The 19,657-nt window shown below is 37.3% G+C and overlaps 1 protein-coding gene and 1 pseudogene across 1 annotated transcript; one reads left to right on the top strand and one right to left on the bottom strand.

The window, feature by feature from the left end:
- The first annotated feature begins 1,335 nt into the window (after positions 1–1,335).
- Positions 1,336–8,166, top strand: LOC121807421 (annotated as a pseudogene).
- Positions 8,167–10,715: 2,549 nt separating this feature from the next.
- On the bottom strand, positions 10,716–17,335 carry LOC121808392 (transcriptional corepressor LEUNIG_HOMOLOG-like). The gene is made up of 18 exons (XM_042208859.1): positions 16,888–17,335; positions 16,565–16,655; positions 16,258–16,355; positions 15,992–16,101; positions 15,596–15,882; positions 15,424–15,499; positions 15,224–15,332; positions 14,882–14,931; positions 14,543–14,791; positions 13,581–13,658; positions 13,168–13,389; positions 12,860–12,998; positions 12,665–12,771; positions 12,371–12,520; positions 11,982–12,137; positions 11,760–11,879; positions 11,471–11,668; positions 10,716–11,361 (listed from the first exon to the last, which is right to left on the bottom strand). Exons 2-18 carry the CDS (start codon positions 16,594–16,596, stop codon positions 11,218–11,220), a joined length of 2,325 nt encoding a protein of 774 aa, XP_042064793.1. The 5' UTR covers positions 16,597–16,655; positions 16,888–17,335; the 3' UTR covers positions 10,716–11,217.
- Between the last annotated feature and the right edge of the window lie 2,322 nt (positions 17,336–19,657).

The following is a 19,657-nucleotide window of genomic DNA, read 5'->3' on the forward strand; positions in this document are numbered from 1 at the left end:
ATTTTTTTAAATTATTGTACTTTTAAAAATTTTAATAGTATTATTAATGTTTCCCGTATATGTATCGTAAATTAAATTCCGTATATTGTGTGATTGTTAATTATTTCATTTTTATATAATTGTTATTAGTGATGTGGCTATTGATGTGACTGAGCTATTTATGATGTGGCTAGGCTATGGCTGGGCTATTTATGATGTGGCAGGAGGAGTTTGTGGCTAGGCTATGGCTGGGCTATTGCTGGACTATTCCTATTGTGGATGGCTGGGCTATGGCTAGACTATGGCTGGGCTATTAATATTAATTAAGAAAACTGATATTTTGAGAGATTACTTCCATATGAAAAATAATGAACAAAGTCAGCAATTGAAAAAAAATAAGACAAAAATATACCTAGCTTTGCAAAACATGTAAATGACGTAATTTTACCTAATCAATTTCTATAATACTAAATATCAGGATATAAATCTGAATGTGTTTTACGATAATAATAATGGATGCTATCATATTTCGGCAATAAAATATTACAAAAACATAAAAAATGAGTTATGTAACTTACCATATTGATTGAATCATGAGTAGCGCAAATTAGGCCCGTAAATTCGAGTACCCGAACTCGAAATCTCAAAAATATCATACCCAATACCCGGTCCGTATGTGAAATCGGGTACCCTAATACCCGATGCTGGTACCCGAACCCAACTAATCAGGTACCCATAAACCCGAAGTTATTATATTTCAAATTTATTCTTTTATATAAATTATATTGTGATGAGAATAAAAATTATTAAAGTTAACACAATACTACTATTTAGTGAGTATTATTAAAACTCTAAACTTCAATTCTAAATTTCTAATGTTTTAGCTTTCTCTAAATTTCTAATATATATAAAATAGACATTAGACAAATTGACACTACTTAATTTTAAAATAAAGAAATTTTTGGCATAAATTGAAACATAAAAGAGATTAAAACAATTTTTTAAGAGAATAAATTTACCCTAGATTTACCCTACGGGCAATAGGCCCTATACTAAATAAAAATATTTATCACAAATATATAATTAATCGAATTTAATCGGGTATTAGTCGGGTACCCTAATACGGGTTTCGGGTACTCTAAACCCGAAAAATTATAACATTAACTACCTAAACCCGTACCCAAACCCATAATTTCGGGTTTCGGGTACCCAAAACCCGTCGGGTATTAGGTCGGGGTTGGCGGATTAAATTTGCAGGCCTAAGCACAATTTTGCAATTTTAGGCAGTAGAAGAACAATATAACCTTGAACAATATATTAGTCTATTTCTAATTGACACAGATCGATGACGTGGCACTATCCTGACCATCTGTTTCAGAAATCGAATGAATTAAACTGGTGGGATGCTGTTCATCAAAATTGAGTTTGCTGCAACGAGTTACCAAAAGTTTGCTGAAACCCTAGTTCCATTTTGAGCAATTCCCGCACAACTCAGAGGTATATTTCCTTCTTCTTCTTTTTTTTTGGCTAAAATCTCCGTCTCAATCATTATCCGCGGTGCGATTATTCATAATTGTTTATGAAATTGTTGTTGTCTGATATTTTTGAATTGTGTTTATTTTTTAGTTGTCTGAATGCTGATGTTAATTCGTTGTATTTAGTTGGCGTGTATTCGGTAGGGAAGTGATAGGGTTTTTTGTTGCGTTGATCTGGATTGGACTCGATTTATTAATTTAAAGTGCAACCGATGGGGAGGAAGAAGCCTACAGGTCGTTTCGAGGAGAGCGCCTCTGCTGGGGATAGCGGGGCAGGTAAATCAAATAAGAAGGGGTTTGTGATAGATGATGATGAATACTCTGTCATAACTGAATTATCTGAGGAAACTGTTATTCCTAAAGAGGAGGGTGATGATGCAGCAATTACATTTGGTGTGACAAAAAAGAAGTCAAAGGCAAAGGCAAAAAGAGTGGAGATAACAGACGTGCAGGTGTTTCAGATTTTGGGTTGTTAGGAGTAGATGATGATGCTGATAGTAAGGAAACAGATGATGAGGATGAAGCATTAGGCTTGCCTGGCATTTCTTTTTCTGCGAAGAAGAAGCCTTCTAAGAGTAAAAAGAGTGTCTTTTCTGCATTCGAATTGCTTGCTGGAGAGGAAGAGTGCAGAGATAATGATGAGACTTCCGACGATGATGTTTGTATTACTTTCACTGGTAAAAAGAAGAAGTCATCAAAGGGTTCAAAGAAGACATCATTCAGTTCTGCATTGCTTGAAGAAGAAAATGATGATGCATCTTTTTCAAAGGGTGAAGATGGTTTTGGAAAAGGTGACCAGGAGGATGATATTTTTGCAAATAAATTTTTAGGCAAAAAGAAGTATTCAAAAAAGAAGAATATTGATGATGGTACTGCAGCTGGAATTGGATTTGGTGATGCACCATCTGATATTGTTGAGCATGGTGGTGATTCTAAGGATAACAAGCCAAACAATGAAGAAGTAGCTTCGAAAAACAAAAAGAAGAAAAAGAAAGGTGGGAAAAATCTTCTAGAGGAAGAAGAGGACCTAGACAAGATCCTGGCTGATCTTGGTGCCGGACCTTCTCTCTCTAAACCTCTTCAAGATTCTGCAGTTGCACCTCTTCCAGAGAAGAAGTTACAGAACCAACCTGCAGAACAAGAGGAGGCTGAAGAGGAGGGGTGTGTGGAGACTGCAACATCAAAGAAGAAGAAAAAGAAGAAGGACAAAGACAAAGAGAAGAAGGCATCTGCCGTGGAAGAAAAACCAGAAGATACAAATAGTAAAGTAACTGGTAAGAAAGTCCCGAAGCATGTCAGGGAGATGCAGGAGAGACTTGCTAAACTAAAAGAGGCTGAAGAGACAAAAAAACGGCAAGAAGAAGAGAAGTTGAGAAAAGAAGAAGAGGAAAGGCTTAAACAAGAAGAACTGGATAGATTAGCTGAAGAGAAAAAGCGCTTAAAGAAGGAGAGGGAGAAGGAGAAGCTCCTCAAGAAAAAACAAGAAGGAAAGCTTCTTACAGGGAAGCAGAAAGAAGAGGCTAGGAGGTTAGAGGCAATGAGGAAGCAAATATTAGCTAATGCAAAATTGGATCTACTCACTGGAGAGCCTCCAAGGAGACCTCTGTACCAGAAGAAAAAATCCAAGCCCCAAAACCAATCTAATGGAGCAGCTATTTCAGAAAATGGAGAGAGCACAGATGCAAAAGTGATTCGAGAAGATGTTGTGTCGGAGTTGGCTTCTGTTGAAGCAGAGAATGTTGAGGAAGTGGAGTCTCCGAATGCACCAGTTAAATCTGAGGTAACTGATGTTGTTGATGATGAAGAAGAAGATGATGATGAAGACTGGGATGCCAAAAGTTGGGATGAAGCTGACTTGACGTTACCAGGAAAAAGTGCATTTGCCGATGAAGAAGTTGGTTCTGAATCTGAACCCTTACCTAAGAAGGATATGAAGAACATAGGGACTGCACCTCAAGATGCTGAGCTGCATGCAAGCAAACTAATTGGCTTGGATTTGAAAGTATCTTCAGTTATGCCACCAACGGTGGTGAATGTGGACGTTCAAAAGAACTCTGAGGCAGATGGCAATGAAAAGGACAACAAAAAGAATTCTTCTAATCATGACAAGAATAACAAAATAGGAGCTGATGATGATCAGCCTGTTCACAATGGACAAAACCTTCGGTCTCCTATATGTTGTATTATGGGTCATGTCGATGCTGGAAAAACGAAGTTGCTTGATTGTATTAGAGGTACACACGTCCAAGAAGGTGAGGCAGGTGGGATAACACAGCAAATTGGAGCAACTTATTTCCCTGCCGAGAATATACGGGAGAGAACAAAGGAGCTGAAAGCTGATGCAAAGCTCAATGTCCCGGGTTTGTTAGTGATTGATACCCCTGGACACGAATCTTTCACCAAGTTGCGTACTAGAGGATCAGGATTATGTGATCTTGCAATTTTGGTTGTTGATCTAATGCATGGGTTGGAACCACAGACAATCGAGTCACTCAATCTTTTGAAAAGTGGAAAAACAGACTTTGTAATTGCCTTGAACAAAGTGAGTCACCCCGTATCTTGTCGATGCTGAATTCTTTATACCCATGTTGTTACTCTGTTTTCATTAGGTATTTCCTGTCTGGCAATATAGGTGGACCGACTTTATGGCTGGAAGACTTGCCCTAATGCACCCATAGGAAAGGCAATTAAGCAACAATCAAAAGATGTCATGATTGAATTTAACATGAGGCTAACCCAGGTCATATTTATCTCTTGCCTTATCTAGTAGGTCTCACTGTCTCAGCACCAATTTCTTTCTTATGAAATGCGTTTTTCTGCTACAGGTTATCACCCAGTTTAAGGAGCAAGGCCTCAATACTGAGTTGTACTATAAGAACAAAGAAATGGGGGAAACATATAACATTGTACCAACAAGTGCCATAAGGTTTTTCTAATAAGTGTTTTGCTACTATATGTTTCTATCTGGTTTACTATTTCATAAGTTCTCTCTTACTAGGCTATAAGTCTATGCAATTTCTGACTTGTTGGTAATTGTCAACAGTGGCGAGGGTATCCCAGATTTACTGTTACTGCTGGTCCAGTGGGCTCAGAAGACGATGATTAAAAGGCTTACATATAGTGAGGAAGTGCAGGTTTGTTCCCTCACCTGCATTAGAATGAGAAAGATACTCCAATGGAAATTCTCACCATTTATCTTCAAAATCTACCACAGTGTACTATTTTGGAGGTTAAAGTGGATGAAGGACATGGGACCACAATTGATGTTATATTAGTAAACGGCGTGCTTCATGAAGGGGATCAAATAGTTGTTGGTGGAATGCAGGTATGCATCCCATGCTTAATTTCTATTTTTGGGTTCTTTGGGTGAAGTTATTCACAAGCATTCTGATGGCTTTTTTGGTGCAGGGACCAATTGTTACCTCAATTAGAGCATTGCTAACACCCCACCCCATGAGAGAGTTTAGAGTCAAGGTGAAACTTCGCACTCTATTTTTAGTGGAGGAATTGGCTTTGGTTTTCTAGACCAAATTTTCCTTTCTATTGCTTTAGTAGTTGCTAAGATACCTATTTGTGCATGGAAGTAGTTCTAGAGTATGTTTTGGTTTACTTGGAATTTCAACTGTGGTTTATTGCGTTGGGTGCATGTTTGCAAAAGTTGTCATCTTGTTATGGTGCTGTCACTGCTGTAGCATGCATTGATTGAATTTAATACTTCCATTATTTCTTTCCAGGGAACATATTTGCATCACAAAGAAATCAAGGCTGCCCAATGTATCAAGATTGCTGCACAGGTAACTGTCTCATTCTCATAGCATTCTCACGTAATTAGTATTGTTTTCATCGCAGTACTGTAGGATTTGGGATTGGTAGATTAGGCTGTATGTGATCAGGATCTCCACAATCAGCCCGGAAAAGGAAAAATATTTAACGCACAATGATGTGTTATTTCAATTTTTGTTACTCATTCCTAAGTAGGATTTGGTATTGGCAGAATAGACTGTATGTGATCAGGATCTCCACAATAAGCCTGAAAAAGGAAAAAATGAGTTATGTAACACATGAATGATGTGTTATTTCAATTTTCCCTACCCATTATTAAGTTTATATTCGAACCGACATTGCAGTTAGAAGCCAGAACTGGCCATGTGATGTGATTGATGGACATAATTAAACTGCTTCTTTGTCTTCATGATGATTTATTTTATTCTTATGCAGTGTTTGTTGTTGCTTGTTCTCCCTATTTCTGTGGAAATTGAACCTCATGTAGCAATTAGTGTCATATGTTATGTTAGTTGCTTCGGGATATTGGCTAATACTTCCTCTCTTTCTTTCTTCAGGGACTCGATCATGCTATTCCAGGCTCTAGTCTATTTGTTGTGTGGCCTAATGATGATATAGAGGCTATCAAAAACTCTATCATGGCCTATGTAAATAAAGTGATGAATAGGATTCACGAAAGTGGTAAAGGAGTGTGTGTTCAGGCATCTACACTTGGGTCTTTAGATGCGTTATTGGACTTTTTGGAGTCACCGGCAGTTAAAATACCTGTCAGTACTATAAGTATTGGTCCAGTACACAAGAAGGATGTGAAGAAGGCGAGTGTCATGCTTGAGAAGAAAAGGGAATATGCAACTATACTGGCTTTTGATGTTAAAGTTACACCAGAGGCTCGGGAACATGCTGAGGAACTTGGTGTAAAAATTTTCTCAGCTGACATTATATACCACCTTTTCGATCAATTCAAGGCTTACATAGATAGTTTTAAGTTGGAAAAGAAGAGAGAAGCAGCGGAGGAAGCGGTTTTCCCCTGTGTCCTTAAGATCATGCCAAACTGTGTTTTCAACAAGAAAGATCCAATTGTCTTGGGGGTTCATGTTGCTGAAGGCATTGTGAAGGTAGAATAATTTACGTAGTATTCTAGTAAATTTTGCCTATTACACTATATATTTCTATCGAAAACTGCTCGCAGTTTGATATGTATTAAATGCTTTATGTTTAGCTAGTTCCCTGGTAGTTTCCTCTTTTTAAAATGATTGAAGTTAGAGGGACTTTGAAGATAGAAAGAAGGGGAGTAACTGCCTTTTGAATTTCTGCTTGGTGTTATTTTGAATTCTTAAAGATTTGAGTATAAAAATTTTCTTGTGTGTGTTTGAGTTTCGATATGACTTAAAACGAGAGATTCACTTTAAAGGGAATCGAGTAGTCAGATTTCTCATCAATAAGCATTTTGCATGCAAGAGGGCTGCTATATCTACACCTATAATCTATCTTGTAATGTGTTTCATTTGAGAACTCATATTTCTGCATTCTTCCATCATACAGATTGGAACACCTATATGCGTCCCTAGAAGAGAATTTGTCGAAATTGGCCGGGTAGCATCCATTGAAAATAATCATAAGCCTGTTGATTATGCCAAGAAAGGTCAAAAGGTGGCCATTAAGGTATGAGATGTGATTTTGAAACATTTGGCACTTGGCAGTATGCTGGATATTATGTGCTTTAGATGAGCATCTAAATATATCTCCTTCATTCATGTATGTTAGTCCATGGATGATACCTGGAGCTTTCTCTTGAATTTCTTTCCTAAGAGTTTGTTTATAAGGCTTTGAAATTGATTGTTTTTTTTTCTTGGATTCCCAATATACATAGAAATTTAATAATCTCTGTCCTCATATTTTCTACCATTCTTGTCGCTGGCCTAGAGTGGCACAAAAAGTGCAATAACTGTGTAGAAGGGGTAATTGTTGAATTCTAGGTTGATGTGATCTTGTGATTCAATAAGTACAATCTGTAAGTGAGCTTCTTCAAATCATCCATTTGAAAAATAGTCTTATTGGATACTTCCGAGAAACTGGAAATAGTTTATTCGGGGGGTTTCGTAGCCATATGAATGAGAAAGGACTTAAATATCTTAAATCTACCTCATTTTATGACTAGTCTTATAATATGTATGAAGTGTATTACTCCCTATAGTGTCATTTTTCCTGCTCTTGTAGTGTATTAAGGTTATTCTTTTCAGATAATTAGCAGCAACCCTGAGGAGCAACAGAAAATGTTTGGGCGTCATTTTGAGATGGATGATGAGCTTGTGAGCAAGATCTCAAGAACATCACTTGATGTAATTAAAGAAAACTACGCGGTTTGTACAATCTTATATTACTCCCTACTAGATTTATTGCAAAGCCCCATGAACAATAATCCTCAATCACTCCTTGCCATTGATGTGCAGGATGAACTGTCTACTGAAGAAACAAGATTATTTTTCAAATTGAAGCAATTGTTCAAGATAACATGATTTTCATCTATGATGGAGTTGGATAGCGCTGGGGCTGTTGCTAGCAGGCGACCAAAATAAGAGCTGAAACGAAGCCAGACATTACAGAATTGCACAATTCCCAGTTCTTTAGTGAAAAATGCTGTAGCCTTTTGTGAACTTTGGAAACATAAGTACTCGAGGAGAGCTTTGGTGTCAACTATCCCAAAATTGAGGTTTTCTTGCACACAATTTTTCTCTTGAATTATAGATTTTGTTTAGATTGAAATTACCTTCGTCATAATGACTATAGAGAAGACTTTGCAAAAAAATGGTTACTAGTGAAGTTTCAATTGGACATGCTTGAAATGTACTACAAAGTTTAAGACTTGGTATATGGTGAGCTAACATAAGAAGAATACTGGATGTGGAGACTTAGAATGAGAAGAATATTGTAACGAGCAGTTTTCTCATTCATATGTCAAGCCACTAAATTCAGTTTGAGAGTGCTATCTTTTTCTATTTCTTGCAATATTTCCTCAACAACGATGAAGTAATCAACTGTAGATCTTATATCCATCCATGGGATTGCCTACTCTAACTGTATGAGTGTGTAGCCATGTATTTATTTCCAAAAGCCCATATTTTTTATGGTTAAAAGTACCCTTCAAGCACCTCACAATCCAAACATCCGTTTCCAAGTAATCCGGCATCATCCTATGGTGAATATTGAAAATCCAATTAGCTGTGTCGGTATCATTGAAACGAGGAGGGTGTCCATTCGCACACCTTTATCCGTGAATTGGAGGAGACGGTGAAGGATACCAAAAAGATGTAGGACAAGGTCCCAGCGGAGTTGTGTAATTCTGGCGATCAAGGGGTAGTGAGCCCTTGAGGAGGTAGTGTATTCTGCCATGTATTGGTGGAATCCTGAAACTGCTGTGAAATTCCTGACCGAGTGTGGTGTGAAAGTGAAACTGCTGGGTAGTGGGCGGTTGAATGTAGTGGAAAATTGTTGCCTTGAGAAGTTATAAACGGTTGAGGATGGATATGTGTGTCAATAACCGCCGCAGGTTGCATCCAATGAGCAGCTGTGGAGAACGGAACAGTCGAGGTCGATAATGGCGGATCAGTATCTGGCCGAGCGTCGCTCAGATGCAGCCAATCTGGACTCCATATGGGACATAATCCACTCTAACTGAAGTCTGGGAATAGTTCCCGGGGCAGGAATGGCCACCGTCGGAAGGTTTGTATCAGGCCGAGCATCACTAGTCCGATCTGTTCCCGGTTGGGGATAATAGGTATATTGTTTGGATTGGTTGCCATGAGCACATCAATGAAGGCACCAGATGATACAATGATGATCGTATCGGGTGGCTGCGTGCGGAGGAGTCCTCCGTCAGACAGTCGTTGAAGTTTGAGAGTAAAATGTGAGAGAGATAATTTGGGAAAAGAACTTATCATTCATAAAATTGTAGAGTTGATGACAAGTTCCCTTTTATATTCTAGGACCTCCTATCTCTCGGGAAAGAACCACAAAGAATAAAAACGCTCGACTCACTAAACTCATAGTGCCCAATCCAAATCTAGTTAGGCTGCCCATCCCGTAAAGCAGCAGTTCAAGTACCTATTTCATTGACACTAAACAAGGTCCACAAGGATTCTTCCTCGTCTCACCCACCAAATCCCCACACACTTGGTTCAGCTTCCCATCCGAGAAGCCATACCACACAAGCTTATTCGAGGCTGACCAGTTTCTTGAGAAGAAACAAGGTCTCTGTCGTACTTCAGCCCGGCCGGATAGAATGACTAGGACATTCGGGTTTGCTGTGTGCACTGCTTCTGCTCCTTTCTGCATGTACCTGTACCTGTACCAGTCATCGACGTTTTGTTGAGAGCCGCGGAGCTCGTATGGCCACAGCCGCCCGTCCGGGTTGAAATACACATCTCCGAAGAAACCATTAATTACCATCAAAATTGCTGCAGCACCAACCAGGCTTGCTTCTGTGGTTGTCTACGATTATCATCACATTTTCCTTAGCAAGACTGTCCACCACAGCCTCAAATATGATATTGCTCACTAAATGAATATTTTTCATTTGAGACTCATTGAATTTAAACCCTACATTCATCTCAAAAGTTTGTTCTCATTTAATCAACTAAAAATAGTTTGTGCTTATGTTTGCCAACTTTTGGAAAATGGTAGTAGTATATCAAATTCTGGTCAATAACAATTGTTGTAAAATTATGAATTTTTTCTTTCAAATTTTCCATGAGATCGAATATCGGTGAAATTGTGTCTTTGCAACATTCAAAAATTCCATCCAATAGCGAATTTTATCATTTTCTTCAATAGACTTGGTACATAATTTATGAATGTCATCAATTTAAAAAATATGTGCAATATCAACAATATATTATAAATAGACAGTTAGAATATTTGTTTAGTAAAAATTTAAGAAAAATGTTAAAATTCGTAGTTTTTACAGATAATTTTGAAAATTGTGGAACATAACAAATTTTAAACAAAATCCATGATTTTTGTGATAAATAACCTTAAATTTATGATTTAACCAAGCTAAACAGAGATTATATACTTATATTTGAAAGGGAAATAAAATCAATTTTAATACCCCAAATTATAATATCTTGCCTTGCCATGATGCAAAGTGAAGTCAAGTTTATTTTAATATCCAAAAAAAAAAAACCTAATCAAATCAAATGCCAAAAAGATAATTAAGATGAATGTGCTGACTTCTAACATTAAACACGTGACTTATACCCTACAATTATTATGCTAAAAAGATGGGGAAATGGTAAAAGAGCAGTACTACAAAAATAGTGAAAAGTATCCATCTCAATATTATCTTGTCGGGTATACCAAACGCCACCTTACTTGACAACACAAGTTTTAAGGTAACTTATGAGAGAAAAAAAAAATGGATAAAACTGCCAAGAATAGATAGTAAATTGAATTTAGGTAACGGAACAATATGACTATTTTTTATGAGCGGAGCGGAGGGAGGTAGTACAAGTTTTATTTCAATCTCCATAGCTTTATCACAATGGAGGAGAAAATACAAACAAGTGATCCCACCACAAATTAAGCAGAGAAACAAAGGGATAATAAGCAGCAAAAATCAGCAAAGAGGACCTGCACATTTTCATTTTCAGCAACAAACTCGTTAGTGGTTTTACTAGTTAAATAAGTTGGAGTGGAGGAGCAGAGAGGGTGTTTAATGAATGTATTCTGCCCGTTCCCGCTTAGCTCCGCAGCATTCTGGATGACCCCCGGCTTCCCTAACTCGGTGTATATATGTATATCAAGTAAAAAGTGGCATTCCAATATTGATACTAATAACTGACGCAGACACTTCCCAGAGAGATCACAGATCTCACAAGAACATCAACGAATTCATCTGCTACAGGAAAATCATCCAGTGTTATTATTTCCACAGCTTAACAGAACTGTCATGGCTAGCGGAGGCAACCATTCCTGTCAGAGATGACTGTGCCAGTGAAGCAATTATATTCTCGTGTGCAGGAACCGTCATGCTCTTGTTCTCTACCATGTTCCACAACTCCAAAGCCTACGAATGAAGGGAACCAGCATGTTAGACAACCAAAGTAGGCAAAAGATTATTTACATATGTGCTTGAGTCCGGCTTGAATGAGAGAGAGAGAGAGAGAGTTGGCTACCCGTAGTCCTCCAATCACCAAGAGAGCAGAATAACTTGGATGGAATACACAAGAATGAAATTGGTTTCCATTAGAATTGAGCTCATGTATGCACTCTCCCGAGGCTAATGACCAAACTTTGATGCTGTCCTCACTGACAGAAGCCAACAGCTCACCATTGAGATCCCAGCAAAGATAGTTGACAACACCAGAATGTCCCTAATGAATCACCAAAAGTTATAAGATGACATATAAATTGCATTGCTCAACCTTAGGCCCAAACCCAAGATGTCAATAGCAAGCAAGAAACCTGGAATGAATGTGTCTGCCTGTCGTTTTCCACGTCAAAGATGGAAACCACCTTGTCTGAAGCAGCTGCCAATAGATGTCCAGTTATAGGTTGAAACCTCACTTGTGCACTTCCTACTTGCTGCATGCAGACAAGAAGATTATATTCAAAATTACAACTTATGAAACTGAAACTATTGGGGATATAGATATTTGTGAACAAAAGATGAGTTAGATACCCAACCTTCGACATGCGAGTGCAGGTGAATGGGTTAATACTCCAATAACGTATCTCATTTGAACTATCACAGAAACAAAAAAGATCATTCTTCTTAGGATGGAAGTCGAGGGACATGACATGGGAACTATGCCCGGTGTAAGCTTGAAGACAATAGCTTGGCTGTGCAAAGATAAATTAAACAGGGTAAGTGCCTCAATCAACACATATGACTTCATTATATAATCAAAATCAGAATGTAGGTTTTTTTTTTCTATGTTCAACTACATAATACTACTATATGAATAAGTTATGATTAGAATGTTCCTTGTAGGTGAGCAGGCACATGCTTCAATAGTTTTTTGCCAGCTATCAACAATTTAAAATTTATCAAAGCGAAGGGAAGAAGTAATTACATTAGCTGCATCCCACAATCTGACGGACTTGTCAAATGAAGCTGTAGCAAGTTGAGTAGAATTTGGCCGGAAGCGAACATCAGTAATTAAGTACTGGTGTTCTTCTGGGGTGCTCTCTGTTTGTAAGGTATCCATATTCCAAAGAACAGCCTAGTCCAAGGACCAAGAGAAGTGAGTAGAAAAGTTGGGGAACAATGTAACTAAACCTTAGGTAAACAAATGCAAACGGCATGTAATGACATGGAACACGTTCAATTTATTGAAACACGATATCTGAGAGCTTAGTCACCCCACCTTCTTGTCATGCCCAGCACTTGCTAACAGTTTCCCATCCGAAGAAAAATGGCAACAAGTCACTTTATTTCTTGTTCGAATGCAACCAACTTCTCCAAATGAAAAACCTTAAATAGGAAAATTATGAACGCGAGTTATAGCAATAGAAGCTGTATGAAGCAGCGGAAGACAACATGCCTAGATATCATATACCACCTTTAGAAGTCTCTGTTTTATGCTCAGTAAGATTTTGTTTTAAAGAGCCATACATATTGCCATCGCCCCCATCATGAGACAAGAAGGATTCTACATTATCTTCAAGGGAACCAACGTCACCAAAATTCTCCAAATCATCCTGTGAAAAAAAAACCAATGTATTAGTATGAAGACTCAATCTTACACAGATTATGAACTCCACATTGAATGCTCCTAAACAATAAAAAATGAAATACAAATAAATACTTTGTTAGGTGAAAATGAAATTCAAAATAAAATCAATAATTAATGACAAAACTAGGTCTCACAAGCTGATTTGTAGATGATGCGATTCCACCAGCTCCATCTCCACCATACATCATCATACTCTTGGAAACACTATTAACATTGTGCAGGCTGCTGGCTGTGGTCATCCCATCACCGGGTGTATGCGTTGATTGTGGTGAACCTGGGGAGGGGCCTACCGTATTTCCAGTACCTGTGCTATTGGCAGGTCCAGATGAAGAGTGTTGTTTCCTTTTCCTATTATTCTGTTTCACGGCAAAGCGATCATCATTTTATTATGTATGACAAAAGTCAGGGGATCGTCAGGGAAGAAGGATAGATGTACATGTGCCAAAGGAACAGTTAAAACAAATTACACATACGAACTGCCATAACTGAAAATCAGCACGATTCGGACAACTAAATACTATCAACATGTACCCTGGAATTAACTAACCTGCTGCAATTGCTGCTGCTGCTGCTGCAACTGATCCTGTTGTTGTGAGGACGACTGCTGCATTTGGCCCATTTTCAGCTGCTCAGAATAAGGAATATTATTTTCCACGTACAAAAACTTATTATATGCCACTAATCATAAAGGGAGTCAATTGTATTGTTCTGATTGTAGATAGCACATCTTAACTTAGCAGTTTAAAACTATCCAAATCAGCATATCCCATTGTCCTAGACTCCTTGTAAGAATAATTGATTTATTAGTATAAAGTAGAAAAACCTAATCATCTTTAGTAGTAGTAGTAGTAGTAGTAGTAGTACTTAACATATATCCATTAGACCCAAGTCATTGAATGGTAAGGCTAGCAGCTGGTTGTTAAAATCAATATAACAAAGAAGTCGGAAAAGGAGAAGACGATTTAACCCCCTTTCAAAGCTGTGTTGGCAGCATGCTTTACAAGCAAAACCCTATTCTTTAGCTGAAATTATAGAGACATAACATATACTCATCAAACCTCGGAATATTCAATCATCACAAGTGCATATATTAGTTTACAAAATCAATTCTTATGTTACAAGTGAAAAGGTACACTTTTAACTAATATTTACTAGTATGCTAAGCAAATTAATTAACACCCAACAATCCCATCCGAACTCACCCACTCACAGGGTACCCTAAGCCAAACTAGAAAATTAAAGATAGAGTTAATACTTCACGACTTCACATAATACCAAAAAATCTGAAGCGAGGGACCAAAACTACTGTGAGCTAGCACTGTACATGGTTTCTAGAATTCCACCTAGATTGATGGTTTGCCCATTGGTACATATTCAGGCTTGATTTGGAAAACGTTTTCCAGAGTCCCACAACAGTTTCAAATGCTAAAACAAAAAAATTGAAAATCTAGCATGATGAAGGTTCAAAGGTCAAATTGTGTTATTTAGAATTTCTGAGACGGTAACAACCTTAGGTGAATTGGACTGTACAGGGGAGTAAATAGATCCATCATTTCTTGGAGGTTGACCATCTTTGGCATTAAAATTTCCCCTTGGCACTCCTCCAAATCCATAGTTAGGAGAATTTCCAAGATTCCCCTGTGCCTGGGCCTGTGCAAGGGCTTGCTGCTGTTGTGATGCCAAAAGGAACTGGTTTTGGGTGGACAGGTTTGGCTTTTGCACTTGCAAACCCAAACTTGGCCGTAATTGATCAATTCCCTGTGTGATTTTGTAAGCATCAGAGCTCAAGAGATTCATTTAGGTTCTTCGTCAAAAGAATAGTAGACAAATAAAGCACAACAAACTCACTGTTAAAGGCCAACCCTTCAGTGGAAGACCAGTGACTCCTTGATTTAATCCTGACACAGTAAAAAAATATTACTCCTAAGAAAGAGCAAGAGAACATTTGCATATAATTTTGAGCAACATAAACTTTGATGCCAGATGGAGCTTAAAGCAATCATAACATGCCACAAAGGAAAATGGCAGGAGCAGCTCTTTCCCTTTAAAGATGTTATGACAAATGCTCAATGTACATACTGCTTACATTTTACAAGAGCTTGACATTGGCATGGAAAAGGAGATTACATGAACTACTTCATGAAACACTAAGATCAAAAAAAGGAAATTTGGGGAGGTCAGTAATGTTACCTGCACCACCCAGTCCAGACTTTGACTGGAGAACCTGCCCATAAATTGATGATGGGTCCATAGGCAAAGATTTTTGTGTTGCGCCCAAGTTAACTTCCCCTTTATTGTCCTAAATACGACAAGATTACATTTTTGTTATCTTGGAAAATACAATATAGCAAACTTAAGCATCAAACAATAAATATGGTTTTGGTACTTACAGTAGCCAGTTGAGGCCGTCCTTGCATTTGCTGCAAGGCTGCAGACATACCCCCAGAGTTGCCTTGTATCAACTGCCTGCATCAACCATAGGAAAAGAAACTAATTGTTAATTTAAAAACAATATAATAACTTCAAATTCACTGGTGCTGAATTTGGCTGTATCAGTTTTACCCTTGCTGACCAGAAGCTGATTTAAGAAGTGCCATCCTATTAGCTTCAATGAGGCCTGGAGATGTATCTGAATCCATGGGGTGAGGATGCTTCATCCGTTCTTCATACATCTTCATGGCCAATACACTGGCAGATGGCTGGCCCATCATCCCATCAGAATTCATGGGACCACCAAGCGGTTGATGATTAGGATCCCTTCTCTGTAACTGGGCACTGCGTTGCTGCATGAGTTGCAACTGCTGCATCTGAAGCTGCTGTTGTTGCTCCCTTTGTTTAAATTGTTGAGTCTATGTTTAGTTGAAAAAATTACAAGAATTTATTAAATGGTGCACTTCACACAAGCAACATGGTGCAAGTTCATAACGAAACTAAATAATGCTGCAAATTTTGACAAACCTCTATGTAAGCTGCAGCTGGTTCAGAATGCTTCTCGTTTGTCCTTGCAATGAAAATGTCCCAGAAAACAGACCACCATTCAAAAAGAAATCCTCCTGGTGCATCAATAGCTAAAACAAAACTAGTAGTTAGAAAGGAAGATAATATCCACTATTCCATATCTTTAGAATGAGGAGGTCAACGCAAGCAACACGAAATAATGCAGTTGCATAAGGTCAAGAATCAACAAAAGGATTCTTATCCAACACTAACAAACATATCCTTACCCACAGGATCTGTAGCAACTTTTCCTTCTGTCATGAAAGCTTTTGCAGAATCATGCAGTTTTCTTTTCAATAAATAGTCATGAATGTATACATCGAGCCTGTCAAACATTATCGCAAGTGTGAGTCTTATCAGCGGTGCTTCAGTAATCAAAATAACATATTTTGAAGCTGAAAGTCCTTTTCAGCAGGCAAAATAATGAGCATAAAACAGGGCAACAGAGCCTGTAAATCAAGCGATAATGCTACCGTTGGAAAGAACAATAAATGGGAATAAAGGAGATAATGTATGAACAATAACAATCCTTACATTTTATCAGCTTCCCAGTTACTCTGAGCCATGATTTTATTTTAATTCCCTCGGGGAATTCACTCCTCGAATATACCTCAATCAAGTGCACCTGCAAATACAATTTAATCAGCAAACCCGTTAACTCAAAAGAGTAGAAACAATCACAAGAACTAGAAACCCTAATTTTACGCCCAATCACACAAATTAGAGAGATCAAACCCAGCAATTACGATCCATGCAAGATCCCGATCAGAACTCGACTTCAAACTAAATTTACATAACAATTAACAGGAATCCGGTCCAATAATATCAAATAAACAAAAATGGTCAAGTTGGCGTACTTATTTCCGAATTCAGTTCACAAAACCGCAGACGCATCCAATCTCATCAAAACTAGTCCCTCGAATCATCAGAATTCCGAATCTCAAAGCAATCGCGATATCATTCAATCAAGCTTCTCCTTGCTCACACAAACACTCCGAAAATTGTACACCTCTCAATTTCTTGCTTCTCCACAACTATTTAAATTTTAATACCTCGTTCCAAAAGCAATAGATGGTTCTAAAATCAGATAAAATACAAAAAAAAAATTAGCAGGATTAACAAAAAATTTATAGTTCATGAAGTCCAGTGCGAAGAAAGAAACATAGCTGACTAAAAGAGTGATGAGAGAGAATAAATCGGCTACGGGAAAGGAAAAAATTAGCTGGAAAGCGGTCGGGATCTGAGCCTGAGCATTGTTAGGGGGAATCAAACGCCGGAGTTATATAGGTGCGGAGGCTCGGATGGAGGCTCGTTGTGGGGACTATGTTAAATGGGAGGGTCGGAGGGGTAGGAATGTGAAGGCGTTATATATCGAGCAGCTTTAATGTTAGTGAAGTGGCAGTGGAGTTTACACACGTGGGACCACTGCTGACCTGCTGGGGAAAGATGATCGATGTTTAAGCATCTTGATTGCGACGCGGGTATCACTATAATTGCTGAGCTGGAACTTAGAAGCAAGAGTGCTGAATTAAATATATTATGTTGCCTCGTTTCTTCTGAACCAAGTGGCTCGGGTGTAAGTGGTGTGGGACTCCGAGGCTTGGATTCTTTTTTCACTCGAAATATGTTCACATATGGAAATTTGGAATGTTAGGAGGTTGTATTTTTAAATATTTTGGTAATAATTATATCGTCCCATAAAAATATTTGGACTTTCCATTCTCGCTCGTCCCATAAAAATATGTGGACTTTCCATTTTCGTTCGTCCAACAAAAATATTTGCATTTCATTTTTAGAAAATTATATCAATTTAATAATGTAGGTCCAACTAATCAGTAACTATACTTTAGATATCATTCCCTTCATCTCTCTTATTTTACCAATTTTATCTTAATTATTGTGTCATTTCATTCGCCCATATTTTTATGGGACAGAGGGAGTAAATAATTTGAAATTAGTTACTCAGCCAAATTTTGTAATTAACTAATAATTAATTTTTGAACGTGGATAGAATTTGATAAATGAGTTGGCTGCTCCTATGAACAACAGAATCGGGTGTGAGGTTTAGTTGAATATGCACTATAGGTCATGTGATTTGTCTTTGGTCTGCGTAATCCGTGCACTTTGCACTACCCTTATTAGAATTCATAAAATTACTCCGTGCACTTTGCACTTTGCCCCTCCTCACCCACACAAATCCTTCTATATTTTTGTACAAATTTCCGAATATACATTAACTTTTTCACTAAATGCCTCCTTATTAGAATTCATAAAATTACTCTAGATATAATTTTCCCTCCTATGGTATGATTTTTTGGCTACGCCCCAAAATGTCATGGAATTTGAATAGTAATAGAATTATTTGATAAATGATTCGGTCTCGAAATCCATAGATCTATTGCCGCATTCATTTACGTAGATATATGCACCATTTGAGTCGATTTGCTTGAGAGCTTTTTCTTACCTTTTTATCATATTTAATTTCAAAATTCAATACACCTAGAATTAGTTAACCAACAAATTAATTGATCTGGGCCTTAATTAACATTGGAGATTTTACTACTTATAATTATCTGGTTACTAAACCCAACCCTAAAAAAGCTTTCAGATAATTATGTTCATAACTTTCAAATAATAAAATTTAAACAATCAGGGGTGTTCGGTTTGCAATATTATATCATGGGATTAAATATGTAATGTGTTTGGTTCATGAGATTCAATCCCATAACTCAATTCTAGAAGAATAATAGTGAAATAATTAGTCATAGATAACCCCCTATGACTAAAATAATCACACAACTCAAATCCTAGATTATATCTTAGTAGTATTTTATTTTGGAAATAAAACACCACCTCAAAGTTCAAAACTATTTTTGAAGTCATGATTAACATTTTCTTAGGAAATTTAGAGTTTCATATTTTTATAAATGATTGTAGTAATATATTAAGTAATGTGTTCTTTAATAAATATAGTAATAGAATTATAATGCGGAATATTATATACAAGGGGTTTGTTAGGTTCAGATTTTTTTGTCTAATTGAGAGCTAAGATGCACTTTCAGTCATTCATTCACATTTTTTGCGCGATGTCAACTACTGAGACATTATGTCAACTAGGGGGCATAATTGTTATTTTCGCGCAATGTCAACTACGATGTCAACAACAAATGATATTTATGTAGTGTCAACACCAAATGTTATTTATGTCAACTACAATGTCAACAACAAACGTTATTTATGTCCACTATTATGTCAACAACAACTTTTACAAATAATTAATGTCAACAACAAATATTTTCATGTCAACGACCTATATTATTTATGTCAACAACAACGTTTTACATATAATTTATGTCAACAACATTTTTCATATAATTTATGTCAACGACCTATATAATTCATGTCAACAACATACGTTATTATGTCAACGAGCAATATAATTCATGTCAGAAATAAACATTCTCATGTCAACGACCTATATAATTAATGCCAACAACAACGTTTTACATATAATTAATGTCAACATCAACATTTAACGTATAAATTTTGTCAATAACAACATTTTACATATAGTTGAAAAGAGGTGTGATCAAATACAAACTCCTAACTATAATAAAACTCCAAACT

This window comes from Salvia splendens, chromosome 6 (genome assembly GCF_004379255.2).
Source record: "Salvia splendens isolate huo1 chromosome 6, SspV2, whole genome shotgun sequence".
Taxonomy (NCBI): Eukaryota; Viridiplantae; Streptophyta; class Magnoliopsida; order Lamiales; family Lamiaceae; genus Salvia; species Salvia splendens.

What these genes read in the sequence shown, in the direction of transcription:
- LOC121808392 (XM_042208859.1), bottom strand. Translation starts at nt 16,596, where the DNA reads ATGGCTCAGAGTAACTGGGAAGCTGATAAAAT. An exon ending in GTCTGGACTGGGTGGTGCAG is followed by an intron (nt 14,932 to 15,223) that starts GTAACATTACTG and finishes TTACTGTGTCAG; the next exon opens with GATTAAATCAAGGAGTCACT. An exon ending in AGCAGCAGCAATTGCAGCAG is followed by an intron (nt 13,390 to 13,580) that starts GTTAGTTAATTC and finishes GCCGTGAAACAG; the next exon opens with AATAATAGGAAAAGGAAACA.